Source organism: Penicillium cosmopolitanum (assembly GCF_028827165.1).
Source record: "Penicillium cosmopolitanum strain IBT 29677 chromosome Unknown utg000013l:1.0-859999.0:1.0-860633.0, whole genome shotgun sequence".
NCBI classification, from domain to species: Eukaryota; Fungi; Ascomycota; class Eurotiomycetes; order Eurotiales; family Aspergillaceae; genus Penicillium; species Penicillium cosmopolitanum.
In genome coordinates, this window is record NW_026622683.1 from 809,692 (window position 1) to 823,525 (window position 13,834).

The 13,834-nt window shown below is 46.3% G+C and overlaps 4 protein-coding genes across 4 annotated transcripts; 3 read left to right on the forward strand and 1 right to left on the reverse strand.

Moving 5' to 3' along the window:
- Positions 1–770: 770 nt before the first annotated feature.
- On the forward strand, positions 771–1,013 carry N7509_014265 (uncharacterized protein; the record flags this gene model as incomplete). Its single annotated transcript, XM_056638902.1, has 1 exon — positions 771–1,013. One exon carries the CDS (start codon positions 771–773, stop codon positions 1,011–1,013), a length of 243 nt encoding a protein of 80 aa, XP_056480891.1.
- A 411-nt stretch (positions 1,014–1,424) lies between these two features.
- Positions 1,425–4,298, forward strand: N7509_014266 (uncharacterized protein; the record flags this gene model as incomplete). The annotated part of the gene is made up of 2 exons (XM_056638903.1): positions 1,425–1,855; positions 1,910–4,298. The coding sequence occupies 2 exons, from the start codon at positions 1,425–1,427 to the stop codon at positions 4,296–4,298; spliced, it is 2,820 nt and encodes a 939-aa protein (XP_056480892.1).
- A 1,105-nt stretch (positions 4,299–5,403) lies between these two features.
- On the reverse strand, positions 5,404–7,341 carry N7509_014267 (dihydroxyacetone kinase; the record flags this gene model as incomplete). Its single annotated transcript, XM_056638904.1, has 3 exons — positions 5,404–6,071; positions 6,132–7,172; positions 7,236–7,341. 3 exons carry the CDS (start codon positions 7,339–7,341, stop codon positions 5,404–5,406), a joined length of 1,815 nt encoding a protein of 604 aa, XP_056480893.1.
- A 2,565-nt stretch (positions 7,342–9,906) lies between these two features.
- On the forward strand, positions 9,907–12,623 carry N7509_014268 (ankyrin repeat domain-containing protein; the record flags this gene model as incomplete). Its single annotated transcript, XM_056638905.1, has 3 exons — positions 9,907–10,016; positions 10,085–11,155; positions 11,207–12,623. 3 exons carry the CDS (start codon positions 9,907–9,909, stop codon positions 12,621–12,623), a joined length of 2,598 nt encoding a protein of 865 aa, XP_056480894.1.
- Between the last annotated feature and the right edge of the window lie 1,211 nt (positions 12,624–13,834).

Below are 13,834 nucleotides of genomic sequence, written 5' to 3' on the forward strand. Positions count from 1 at the left end.
AGCGGCCATTTTGCACTCCAAGGCTTGAGAGGCTGGCATCCTTTCTCGGTAGCGAATTGGAAGTCGACCTACTACTAGATCAACGTGTGCCGTGGCCCTGGAGGGAGAGAACGTGAAGGTCAACATACTCGACTTTTTCGCCACGATGCGACATTATTTACAAATCAGGACCACCGCTAGGGTGCCGATGACAATGCTGAGCGTCTGAATTGGAAGCACCATGGTGTCCCCAGGTGTGAATATATCAAAGAAAATAAGATCGAAGCCAGATTTCTATCGAGACTAGACCCCTGACACAGACATTCCAGCAATTCAAATCCCAAGCTACCATCACATCACACAATAGGAATTAATGAATTAATGAGTAGGCTATGCACCGTCTTTCACTTTCTTTGGCTGTACTTTACGGTATCGCTTTTCTTTGACAATGTATGAGACCGGGTGCAGAACCCTCCTCAAAGAACGGCTAATCCAAAGGCATACGAAGTGGCGCTCACTAACTAGAACCCTGTCGACGAGTAACTTATACAAAGGGAAATTGAGGAACAATGAATGAGAAGAAACCCGATGACTCGTGTGAGTTTCCCAGCCCCTTTTGCATTGGGCAGAGCTTGTCAGCTCAGCACTCAGAACTCACCTAGTCGTCTATCTGCATATTCATGTATCCGTTATTATGCTGGCTTGCGCAAAGTGGCTGGGGTATCAATTCCTAAATCAGTCTGCTCCCGCAGGGCAGATTTAAAGAAGCAGAAAAGACATTGAAGGCGACGATGAAGGGGCAAGCAGACATTTCATCTCAAATAGGCGAGAACCACCCCGACTGCATCGGTACAATGATAGAGCTTGCAGAGTGCTATGAGAAGCAGGAGAAATTTGATGACGGTATCGCAATGTGTGATCAGATCATCGAAGGACTGCGCAGGATCAGCTACTCGGAACATCCATTGGAACGAAAAACACAGCAACAGAAAGACAGATTGATCAAAGATGGTGATGCAAAGAAGGCTCAGTAAGATGGTTGTTGCGTTGCCCTTGTGAGAAGTTTCACTTGCATATCCCGTGTATCATCTTTTGTATATTACCTTTTTTTGAGGAAGTTCTTCAATCCAATTTCAACTAAATATTAATTCTCAAATGTGATATTTAGACTCTATAAAATTATATTCGCAACATTTTGGCCATCACTGAGGCTGAGAACTAACTATTTGAATAGTCAATTCAAGGTCAATGTTAAATTGACACCCGCTCGGCCCTTCATAAGATTCTTTATCATGCTCTTTAATTGTGTTGTCAATATAACCGTCCTAGTGTTTGACCCCACGCGCTAAGCACTTAGCGTGGAGGGGTAATTAAGCAAATGTCTTGGTAGCGCAGGGGCCAGTAATCTTGCAATAACATCCTCTAATCGCAACTGTGTTGCGACAATGGTCCTTGATCCGCTAAGTTCACTATCTCTGGCATGTACAGTCTGCCAGTTCCTTGAATTTTCTGGTACACTGTTCTCCAAATCTCACAAAATCTACAAGAGTGCCACAGGATACGATGAAGACACCGACTCGTTGTTTGGAATCACCAGGGATTTGCGCTCGTTGACAGAGAAATTAGAGCCACCCATTGATTCGAAGTCCTTATCCGCTGAAGAAACGGAGCTTGTCAATCTTGGCGATAGATGCAAACAAACAGCCGATGAGCTTCTCCTGGTTCTGGGTGATCTGCAGGACAGCAAAACCTCAAGATGGAGCAGTTTCCGCGCAGCGCTAAAAACAGTGTGGGCACAAGACCACATCGATGAAATGGCTAAAAAGCTTGAGTCATATAGATCGCAGCTTATTCTCCGCTTGACAATCATGCAGAGGTAAATCATTGATCCAACAAAATAAACGCGCCAGCGATATTGACATGACTATAGCTCCAATGGCAGCAATGTGCGTATCATGAATAAATTGCTCGAAACTAACCACCTGATCCGGGGTGGATTGGCACCATCCATTGAAGGGTTGAGAATGACAGTGATGGAATCGATGGAAACACTGAGAGCTGACTTCGAGAGGCAAAGCAGACTGTTTATGCTTGCTCTAGAGGAAGAAAGAACTGAGAAAACAAAGCCTCAGCTGCAGTTGGATCGGCAACAAGAAATTCGACGATTGGAAGCGCTCCAGCCGGTTGATATCACCGCAATCAGGCAAAATATACAGCACACTGCGCTTGCTACTAATAAGCTGGCCACGGAATTGTTCATCATGCGAACCCTTCGCTTCGACGGCATGGAGTTGCGTCGGTCCCAAATTTCAGATGCTCATAAGCGCACGTACCGCTGGGCTTACATGTCGAATTTTTCGGACTGGATGATTACAGAGCACCCTCTCTTTTGGATAAGCGGGAAGCCGGGATCAGGTAAAAGTACCTTGATGAAGTACCTAGTCAATAGCCCCGATACATCTGCGTACCTAGGGAAATGGGCAGGGACACGAAAGCTGGTTATCATCGACTACTTCTTTTGGATCAATGGCTCCGATATCCATCGCTCACAGGAGGGTCTGCTTCGATCATTGCTATTCGACATCTTCCAAAAGTGTCCCGAACTCATTCAAAAAACATTTCCAGAGAGATGGGCTGAATCTATAAACATGAGTCTTGATCTCAAGGGATCCATGATATCGTGGAATCGTCAGGAGTTACTAAATGGCTTGCAAAGAATCACCCAACAAACGACCTTGTCCAATGCGTTCTGTATCTTCATCGATGGGCTTGATGAATATGAGGGCGAGCACGAGGATCTGGTCAGCATACTTTCCAAGATGGCACATACATCCCCCATCAAGCTTTGTGTCGCAAGCCGACCTTGGAACGTTTTCGAAAAAGCTCTTGGAACGGACCCCAGTCGCAAAATATACCTAGAAGATCTGAATAGACCCGACATCGAGCTCTACGTGAAGAACACATTGCAGGACCGCGCTGACTTTCAAGCCTTGGCATTGTCTGATCCAGATGCCACAGAGCTAGCAATGGACATTGTTCAACGATCCAATGGCGTATTTCTTTGGGTCTATTTAGTCGTGCTTCTAGTGAAGAAAGGCCTAGTCAATGAGGATAGACTCGTGGATCTGAAGCGTCGCGTGAGCGCCTATCCAGCTGACCTCAACGACTTTTTCAAACATATAATGGACTCACTGGACCCATGCTATCAGGCTCAAATTGCCACTGGATTTTCTGTGGCATTGGCGGCTAGGGAACCACTTTCAATCGTCAGCTTCTGGTACCTTGATGAATTGGAGCTGGATTCTAATGTTGCAATCGCTAAGAAGATTGACGAGCCGTCCGTGAAGAGCAACAGGTTGGACACCTTTTGGCGAGACGAGGTTCGTAAAATGGAGGCACGTCTCAATGGACGGTTCAAGGGACTTCTAGAGATTGTGAAGATGCCCAAGTGGGAAGTTTCATCCGACATCATGGTAGAATTTCTCCATCGGACGGTGCGAGACTTCCTCATCACAGAAGACTGCCAGCGAGTACTGAAAGAATGGACTCCTGCCGGGTTTGATGTCCATTTTGCACTTTGCAATATCCAACTTGCTGAGATAAAAGAGCTGCACCCAAAGCTGGCAGACCCGAACACTCTGAAGCGATTGACAGAAGGTACATTTTACGCTGCACAGCAATTCGAGAAATCTCATCAAAAGTCGCTCAACAAAGTACTTGAACATCTCGACCGTACAATTGACAGCTATGGCTTGGGAATGTCCCCCTGGGAGGAGCTAGAAGTAAGAAGCTTCACCATGTACGCCGTCATGAGCAATATGACCGGCTATATTTCTCATCTTCTGGAGACGGGCTTTCTCAGCGATATGGAGAGATTGAGATGTCTTCGAAAAATCTTCGACACGACTAGAGATTTAAGTGCAGATGTTTTGCACGATCCCGAACCTAAGATCGCAGTGATTGAAAATCCCCTAAACATGATTATCCTTCTGGCGGAGACACGTCCTCTATCGAAAATTCCATTTAACAAGATATTTACTGGACTGGAAGTGTACGATACATCAACCATCATCAGTATCTTGCGATGCCTTTGCAAGAATGGACATGTGGACATTGAACAATTTCAACTTCTCGCCCCTCGGGTCAAAAGACTCACTAGTTCGTGGGATGCGAAGGAGCTAGAGGAAATGATTCGTCCAGGAAAGGATCTAGCGACCAGAACCATACGAAGCGATTTATCTCGGAAGAAAAATAACACTCACACGAAAGAGAAGGGAAAATTACACAGATGGTTGGGGAAGTTCAAATATAGCCAATGATAAGCAAGGGATATCATCGTATGTTTGAGTTGTGGTCAAGATATTTGTCATTCATCCAAACGATGGATGCCAACTTTGAGACATACTAGATTGATAGTTCACCTGCTTCGTCAGTAACATCCGCTTGTACAGTAAATTTGAATTATACAGCCGGAAATTAATTGCCGAGGTTGATTTCAAGGTCGCATTCAGAAGTACTTGTTTCGACTGCACTAACTCCTCGGCATCAATATTGACCAATATAACATTCCAAGGTTTGCATGCTCAAACAGATATCGACGAGCAAACTCAAGTTTGATATTACCTGCTCCTATAATGAGCACCACCAAGCTCTGGCCGCGATTGGGAATTAATTTTTTTTTTTCCCGAGGGGTAGGGATAACAGCATCCTTGAACTTAAAGGACTGACTTGAGCGCCATGAATCCAATCGAGTCAACGGTACCTTTGTTTCAAGAAAATGTACCTTTTACCCCTCATTCCAAGTTTGCTCGAACATATCCGTCTCCACTTCGGGTAAGTTTTCTAACTTAGAAATCGAACTTTTGACCTCGGAAAATGGACCGAACCTCTGGGTTGGAATGTACTAGGGCCTCGCCTGGAATGGATTGCGGGGTCGTGGGAAGTGTGGGGGTGTTCCGAGCTGGTTTTAGATGATGGTGTAGCTTTAGAACGGGCGGAGACGGAAAGGCGGTTAGGCGGCAGGATACCCCTCAGTAGAATCAGTTCTATTTCAATCAAGAATTATGATGCATCATGATGCAGTGATTGGATGGGCCTTTCGTATTGCCGGAGGACTCTCCTCCGTTGAGCTGAGTTGAGTTGTTGGCGGGTAGAACCTAGAATGAAAGAGGACCTTTCCTGGAATACTTTTTGGCTTCATGATGTTACGATTACTTGGGACACGTTCACTGTGAGAAAATATAAGACGGTTTTAAAATTATGTCTCATCTTCGAAAGAGTAGTTAATATAATAAAAAGGATCCCAGCTACCAAAAATAACAATATTCGTCACGGTCGTAGGATCTCTTCGTGTAATCACGAAGCTGTTTCGCAAAGGATTGCGGAGATTGTGACTCCGGTAGATTATACAGAAAGATCATTCACTCATTTCGGAGATTGGAGTCCGCTTTGAATAGCTGTGATGATCGACACAATTCCACATGCACCTGGATCCGGAATACCCTTGGTAGGGTCCTCACCACCGCCGGCACCAACATAAGTCGATCGACCGAAGGAAGATACCATCCACTTGGTAGACTCTGCACCATCGCTAGCAGCCTTCACAGCTTTTTGTAGTGCCTCCGAAGAATTGGCATTATCAGTGAACACAGCCTTTGACAACTCATTCACAAAAGGAATCAAGGCATCCATCAAAGTTCGGCTATTCTCCCGAGCGTTGGTGTATCCCTTCAAGGTTTCCAGAGCTTGAGTCGCGCTCTTAGCAAATAGTTGAATGTTGACCTCCTTGATGTCTTCAAAGTTCCGCTGGACAGCAGACACGAACGAGTTGAGGAAGATTCCATAGAGAGCACCGGATGTTCCACCCATACCGCTGCGGACAGCAGATGCGATCTTCATCAACCCCTTGGCGAGGTTGGCGAGGTTCTCGTCATTCTCTTCGGCGATTCCAAATGCAGCCTTCGCGCCTGCAAGAAGTGTAGTACCACAGTCTCCATCTCCCATGAGAGTATCGTATTCTGTGAGTTTTGGCTCATCTGTCGTCACCTGGGCAAGGATTTTCTGGAGAACAGCAGTAAAAAGAATTTTGTCACCTATTAGGTCATTGAGTTAGCAAGTGAATATTTTTGTTCGGAATAAGGACTAGCACATACAAGCAATATTTTGCTTCACGGCTGGGGAGCGGGCGCGCTCTCCGTGTTGTGGCGAGTTCGATCTCTCCGCCGGGTTAGGCAAGGGATGGCAGGTAGCCCAGCTGGCCATTTTGACAGGCTCATCGAGCAATGAGAGCAAGTTGGTATCGGGGAATATTTTAGGTGTCAGATTGGCGAGAGTTATGCTGAAGCCTGGCGCATCCAGAGCGGTCAAGTAAGTGTTGACATAGATACGAATTGGCACGATATTGTATTGGTTCTTCAGATCCTCCAACACAACGTTTGCAATGGCCTGCAGCTCGAGGACGGACAAACCTCCGAGGTTGTTAACCATCAATACAAGCTCGGACTGGTCTTGGGGAATGCCCTGGAACTTCAGGAAACCGTGCTCTGGGTCACTTTCAGTCAATAGCAGCTTCAGCATGTTGCCGACAAGTTGTTCAATGGTGGGCTGCGGCGAGATGCGCTGGGCACCAGGCTCATTGTGGATACCCATTCCCAGCTCAATGGCATTTTCGGGAATGGAAGGTTGATCGTGACCACCTGGGAGGTTGGCATAGTCCAATGAGCATCCAATGGTGGCCATGTTATCGGAGACATGCTGGGCAATCTTGGACACCTGGGAAAGATCCAGACCACGGAGTGCGGCAGCTCCAGCAATCTTATGAACAATGACCGCACCGGCTAAGCCCCGACGACCAACCAGCTTTCCACGCGAGTATGGTACTGAGACGTCGTCTGCAATTGTGACAATGTTGGTGGGGATTCCAGTCTGTGCTTGGTATGTCTCTGAGGCAAGGCCAAAATTGAGCTTGTCACCGGTATAATTCTTGACGATGACGAGGATTCCTCGGGGCGTTGCAACACGATCAAATGCTGAAATAATCTGGTCGAAGTTGGGTGAAGCAAACACCTTTCCGCAGACAGCCGCGTCTAGCATTCCCTTGCCAACATACCCAGCGTGGGCAGGCTCATGTCCGGAGCCACCGCCACTGATCAGGCTGACTTTCTTTTCGTTCTGGTCAATTGGGCGGAAGAGAACTGCATAGGAAATATTTATTAATTCATTCATCCGATTGATTGTCCTTGTTCAACTTGGCTCACCTTTATTTTCATCGTCATATCGCAGGGATGGGTTCTGAGCCGCCAACGAACCACACATGTGGTCGACAATCCGAGTCGGATCACTGAAAAAGGCCTTGGACTTCATATCGGCGATTATAGACTTGAAAGTGTCAAGATTGACAAGTTTGGGAGCTGAAAGAAGACGGGAATTGGAGGTAGCACGACTGAACCCCCTTTCTCCTAGGGTCGTTCCCCCCCTCTTTATACCGTGCCACGCATGCTCGGAATACCTTGCGATCCTCCGGCCAACCCCGCAAGTGAATGGCCCCCGCGTACTCATGAGTGAACCTGGTCTGGAATTTCTTGGTGCAGCCACGCCCAGTAGTGCACAGACCTCAACATCAATTCGGGGCCCTGGTTTCTTGGTGGATGCCACACGGCTTTTCCGCTGGGGAGTGGATACCCGCTTTTTTCACACTCAGGTGACACTTTGTGACAACGCCACCGATTCCTCCTATCATACGACACCGTCTAGGAAGGTTTTCCGAGTATCAAAAGCAAACTTCATTCTTGTCCTCCTTGTTTCCTTGTTGCTACCCCACAGATATAGAATCCTGATCCACTTCCACTACGCAAGGGCCGCGGGATCGTGCATGCGGGGCTCCATGTCAAGGACCCAACCGGAAGCAAGGTTGATCTGCGTAGGATCATCTAAAACTGGTTTCTCCTTTCTGATTTTCCTTGCTGTGATTCAGCCGCCAATGTCTCCATACCAAGGCATTCCACGTAAACATCAGTCCACTCCTTCTGTCGTGCTGCGTCACGAGGATGCACTTTTTTTTTCTTTTGTGATTGACCTGTCTGGAAAAACGATCCCCACATGCTCCTCGGAATTCTCCTCGGCAGGCTCCTCGGCTTACTTATGCAAATCCGGTCATCTTGTCCAGATTTAGAATGTTTAACCCTCCAAATCAGCCACCCCAACGTTTTGTGCAGGGGGTGCTCGAATTTGGCGTGACACTTATTTTCGGAGTGGATCATCGCTAGAAATAACAGTATAAATTATGAACAAATAAATTAGGCATTGATCCGTAGCTACGCTTATAGCGGTCTGTTGAATTGATTCCACCAACAGGAATCCCATGTATCCACTTTCAGGGGCAGCAACTACATGATCATCGATGCACTGCAGAGCTATGTCTCCACTGTATCCATTCCTTGTGGATATCTCTGGTCGTCACATGGACTTCAGATTTTTCCAGAAATAAGCTTACATTTATTGATAGATCATTTGGTTGGAGGATTACGAATCATCTGGAAAATCACGCTATAATGTTGAAACTTGTCCACTTTTGTATGGTCTAGAACATTATTAGGAGAATCTTGTCAGGCACCCTTTTTTAATCGATGCCGATCCGGACAGTAGAAGGCCTTTAAATTCTGGCCTATAATAAATAAACGTGCCCAAGGAGTATACATGCACATGACGGATATCTTTCCATTGTTTCGATATGAGCATACTTATTCCGGGCGGGCATTTGAGCTCAGAGAGCCTCGGCTAGGAAAATAACCGGACTAGAGCCATAAGTATTTCCGATATCGATATTTTCACTATTTTATCGAACGGGGCTAGAATGTAGAATAGCTATAGCTTCCGGGGCGTCGGCGGTTAGTTAACCGGTGCGTAAAGTTACCGGAAAAGGACAATATCCGTAATGCCATCACGAACACTTCTTCCCTCGGTTAACGGAACCGCTTGGAAAAATCGCTTGGAATTGCCGGGAATTCAATCATACGCGACTGTATATCATGAACAGAGAATCATGGCCTTCGACTAGAAGGGGAATCACCAACCCCTTAACTGAAGTTCTAGAATGGCGGGTGACGCAGAGTGGAGATGACATCTTCAATCGTTACGGACGTGTCCTTTTTTTTAGTAAATATATTGATAGCTACTCATTGAATTTGCACAAATATTTTATCAGATTTGATCCAGCATCCCTAGTATCATATTATCATAACTGTTTGCAGGGTTACTGTAATATAGTCTCACTTCGCACAAGAATGACTTCTAAGGGGCTCAGGTGCGCTTTTATTTTTTTCCATCGAACTAATAGCAAGTTCCCGGGGATATGAAATGTAATGATTCGTCGATAAGGAGAAGCTGTTCATTAAAATTGATCGCATTCACTTCGAACTTCCCTTCTTTTGTTGAGTCAATCGATCAGCAGAGCAGCAAGCTTTTTGCCTCAGGCACCAAGGCAGGTGACCCTCCCGACCTCTCGGTAGTTCGCATATAGATGTTATGCTCCCTTGCCCTTTTTGAACCTTTTGATCTTGATCATTTGCTCATTTCTAAGCCCCTGAAAGGATATGCCTATCATCTCGCCTGAGGAGGTCAACAGTGGGGGAAGTGCGGGGGGGCTAGAGTGAGGCGGTGTATCAAACACCCAAATGTAGATCAGGCATCGTGCAGTTCCAACTTCCAACACATCGTATCTCTCTGGGGCTGCTGCGAGCGTTGAAAGTGACCATACGCTAATTCTACGGACTTAACCAACACCTTCACGAATTCTCAACCAATTCGATTCTATTCAGCTTCGCATCCATTGACTCGAGTCGATCGCAAGAGTCCACACATCGGCGTCAGTCCCGGTAATACCCAGCCAGTTTTACATTCATCTCAATCAGCTGAAGTCCAGAATCCATTATGAGTTTTGGATTTGGCGTTGGTGACTTCATCGCCATAATCAACCAGGCAAGCAAGCTCAGAAAGGCCTTCGTTGGAGCGCCTTCTCAGTGTAAGGAGCTATCTGATGAGTATATGTTCCTGACATTCCGACAATTAAAATCATGATTTGACTCTTTACTAGCATGCTTTATTAAAGATTGAGATCTCTACAGAGCGTCATACACGATGTCGATGTCGATTTATCCACTACTGAGCTCAACAGCTACCAACGCGATGATTTGACAGTGATTACAAAAAGCTGCCGCGACACGCTGACAGACATCGAGAATGTGGTTAACAAATACTCCGCGAAAGAGTCCCATAGTATCGGAAGAATTTGGAGGAGAGCCACTTGGGATTCTGACGAACTGCGTCATCTTCGGGATCGGGTTTGCGTCAACGTCGGAAATCTCAATGCTTTCAACGGAAAATTGGCTCGAGTTCAGATCTCAGATGTCCTTATGAACATGTCCAATGAGCAAGACCAGATGTGTCTTGACTGGTTGTCATCGACAGACCATGCAGCGCAACAAGGAGAGTACAATAGTCTTCGGCAACCGGGAAGTGGACAATGGTTCCTAGGTTCTCAATTGTTTCATGAGTGGATTAGGTTGCCACAGCAGACTCTGTTCTGCCCCGGTATACCGGGAGCAGGGAAAACAATTATTGTCTCGGCAGTGATTGATGAGCTGAACAACATGTACCGGGACAACCCCGAGGTTGGCATTGCATATATTTATTGCGATTTCCAGTATATTTACCACGAGAGACAAAAGGTCAACTTTCTGCTGGCATGCATTATCCGGCAGTTATTGCAAAGCATGCAAAAAATGACACCGGGTGTCCTTAAGATGTTCAACAATCATAAGAGCAAAGGAACACGTCCATCGACCAAAGAACTATCCGAGGCCTTGCTTTCTGTAATAAAGGCAGCCCAGCAAGTATTTATTATCATCGATGCCTTGGACGAGCTCAATGATTCAAACAAAATTCTGGACGAAGTATTCGGCCTCCAGGCTGGCGAGAAAGTGAGCCTTCTGGCAACTGCACGGTTCATACCGGAAATAGTTGCACGGTTTCAAGGCATGCCTTTACTAGAGATCCAAGCATCGAGAGACGACGTGACAAACTATCTCAGGACTAGTCTGGAAGCAATGCCCCACCTTTCAAGAAAGCCGGGACTACACCCAGAGATTATAAAAGGAATCTGCGACGCAGTTGATGGAATGTAAGTGATACCTCAACCACCTATACCGTGAAAGTAGCTTATAATGAATAGGTTCCTTTTAGCTCGGCTGTATCTAAACTCCTTATCAGGAAAGTTGTCTCCAAAAGCCATTCGCACTGAGCTCAGAAAATTGACGAGCGGATCTCAAACGTACGATGATGCCTATGACAATACCATGCAAAGAATCATCGATCAGAAATCTGTACAGGCCATGGCACTTCATGTTCTTGCGTGGGTAACGTGCGCCAAGAGACCTTTGACAGCCGCCGAGCTGCAACATGGACTTGCTATAGAGCTGGGCGAGTCACACTTTGACGAGGATAACATCTCTGATATTGAAGACTTGATTTCGATATGTGCCGGTCTCATCACTATCACTGTGGATGGGACAAGGAATGTTATTCGACTGGTGCATTATACCGCTCAGGAATACTTCGAACAGAAGTTGGTTTGTTGGCTACCCGAGCCTCAGAAAGCAATTGGAACAGCCTGCATTACCTATATTTCATACGAGGCCTTTGGAACAGGTAGCTGCTTGTCAGATGCTGAATTCGAAGAGAGACTCGAAAAATATCCCCTCTACACATATGCCTCCAGGAACTGGGGGTACCATGTTCACGATGAGCCGGTTGTGGACCCATTGCTCTTGGTATTTCTACTAGATCAATCCAAGACAGACGCATGTGGACAAGCTGTTTTCGCTCAAAAGGGATACGTATCCCACGGGGATTATAGCCTTGATGTACCTCTTGGTATGACAGGCTTGCATCTAGCAGCCTATTTTGGACTTGCAGAGACGGCAAAAACCCTACTTGAGAGAGGCTATATTTTATCGGTAACGGACTCACTGGACAAGACCCCATTTGAATGGGCAGCCACCCGTGGCCATGACAAGGTCGTCAAACTTCTGTTGGACCGAGGGATCGACGCAAATCAACGAGGCCTCGGATGTCGATCACCTATAGCATTAGCGGCCTCTGGGGGATGGATCAGTACGATCAAGCTACTTCTTGCTCATGGCGTGTGGGTCGACTCTTGTTGCAAGCATGATCGAACAGCCATCTCTTGGGCAGCTTCTGAAGGACATAGAGATGTTGTGCAACTTTTGCTAGAAATGGGTGCCGCGCCAGATTCAAAAGATGAAGAGTATCGAACCCCTCTTTGGTGGGCAGTTGCGTTGGATCGGCCTGAAATAGTGGTAGATCTACTACAAAGGGACTGTGATCCTAATTCTATTGACATATATGGCCGAACTGCCCTCTGCGAAGCGGCGGAGAATGGCCATGTTGCCGTGGTAGAGATCCTACTGAAGCAGGCGCCAATACAGATATCAAAGACAAAGATGGAAGAACAGCTCTTTCTTTCGCCCTGCAACATGGTCATGGCGAGACCTCCAGAATACTTCGAGAGCACCCATCAGAAACAATGTGGTTCGGTCAAGGAACAACCCACACAAGCTTTGTTTTAAACAAAACCCAGCAAGGTGCCATGCCGAACTCCTGGGACACACCTGAAATCACTCGCTCCATTGGAAGAGGTGGAACTGCTCTTAAATGCCCATGTTGTGTCAAAGGGCCAACTTCCATGAACCTTGGGGTGTTGACCCGTCACATCAAAGACGCCCACTTCTCTCAGTGGCAATATCAGTGTCCTAAACCAGGATGTTCAATCACACAGCGCAGAAAGGACAAAATACAGAATCATATTCGGGCACACCCAGACTATTCCCATGAAAGTCCCATCGCATTTGAATTCCCAGTTCCTTCATGTTGCCCGATTTGTGGTATTGCCACAGATTCCTGGGACCTTTTTTATTCTTGCGTGTTGAAACACGCCAGGGCTGCCAAGTGATATGTTTCAGCTACTGGCCACTAAGCCCACCCAGGGAAATAGAATTTTAATCGATGAAGCTTACTTAACATCGATGTATGACCCGCAGTAAATACCGCATGGCTATTCTTTCATGGTAGTATTTTTCTGTTTTGACTAAGGGTGGCAGATTCTCTAGCACGTTTGCCCTTTTTTGTGAATATTACGGGCTCGCTGAAAATATCCACACCCGTTGTTTGGATTGAAATCAGAGTAATCAGTGGACCATTTCCTAGCTCCATTAAGTGTGGGATGGCCAAAATATTCACGGATTAAGGTTCAATCGCGCTCGGCTGGAGATGCTTGTATTGGGATCTACCGGATGTTCCTGTGCATTAGCGGAGACCGGCAAGTCGATCAATATTTTGGCGTTGAAAGATACATTCCTACGATGCTGGTTAGCCGGGAACTGGACCAATGGCTCTATTAATTACGTACCAGACATTGCTTTCATGGCCATCAAATCATATTATTCACGGGAAATAGGCCGGAGGGGTCCGTAGATTTATCAACTGTAAAACCTCTAAATAAATAGAAAGCTGGCATTTTGAATGGCGACACAGGTCACTCCTGGATACACATGTCATATTCGGGAAGGACTGGACGTCAATTCAATATCGGGCCATCTCAGCTAGCATCACTGTAAAAAACATCGATTTTGAAAACCCCTCCGTGTTCAGACGAGCCCACGAAAATCGTAAAACTTTATATTTTCTTTTTTATTCCATCTGCGGGTAAGCGGGTGAGTATAGCCACTCACCCGGGCGGCAGCATCAAAAGAGAATCTTGCAAATGCCAGTATAATAAACT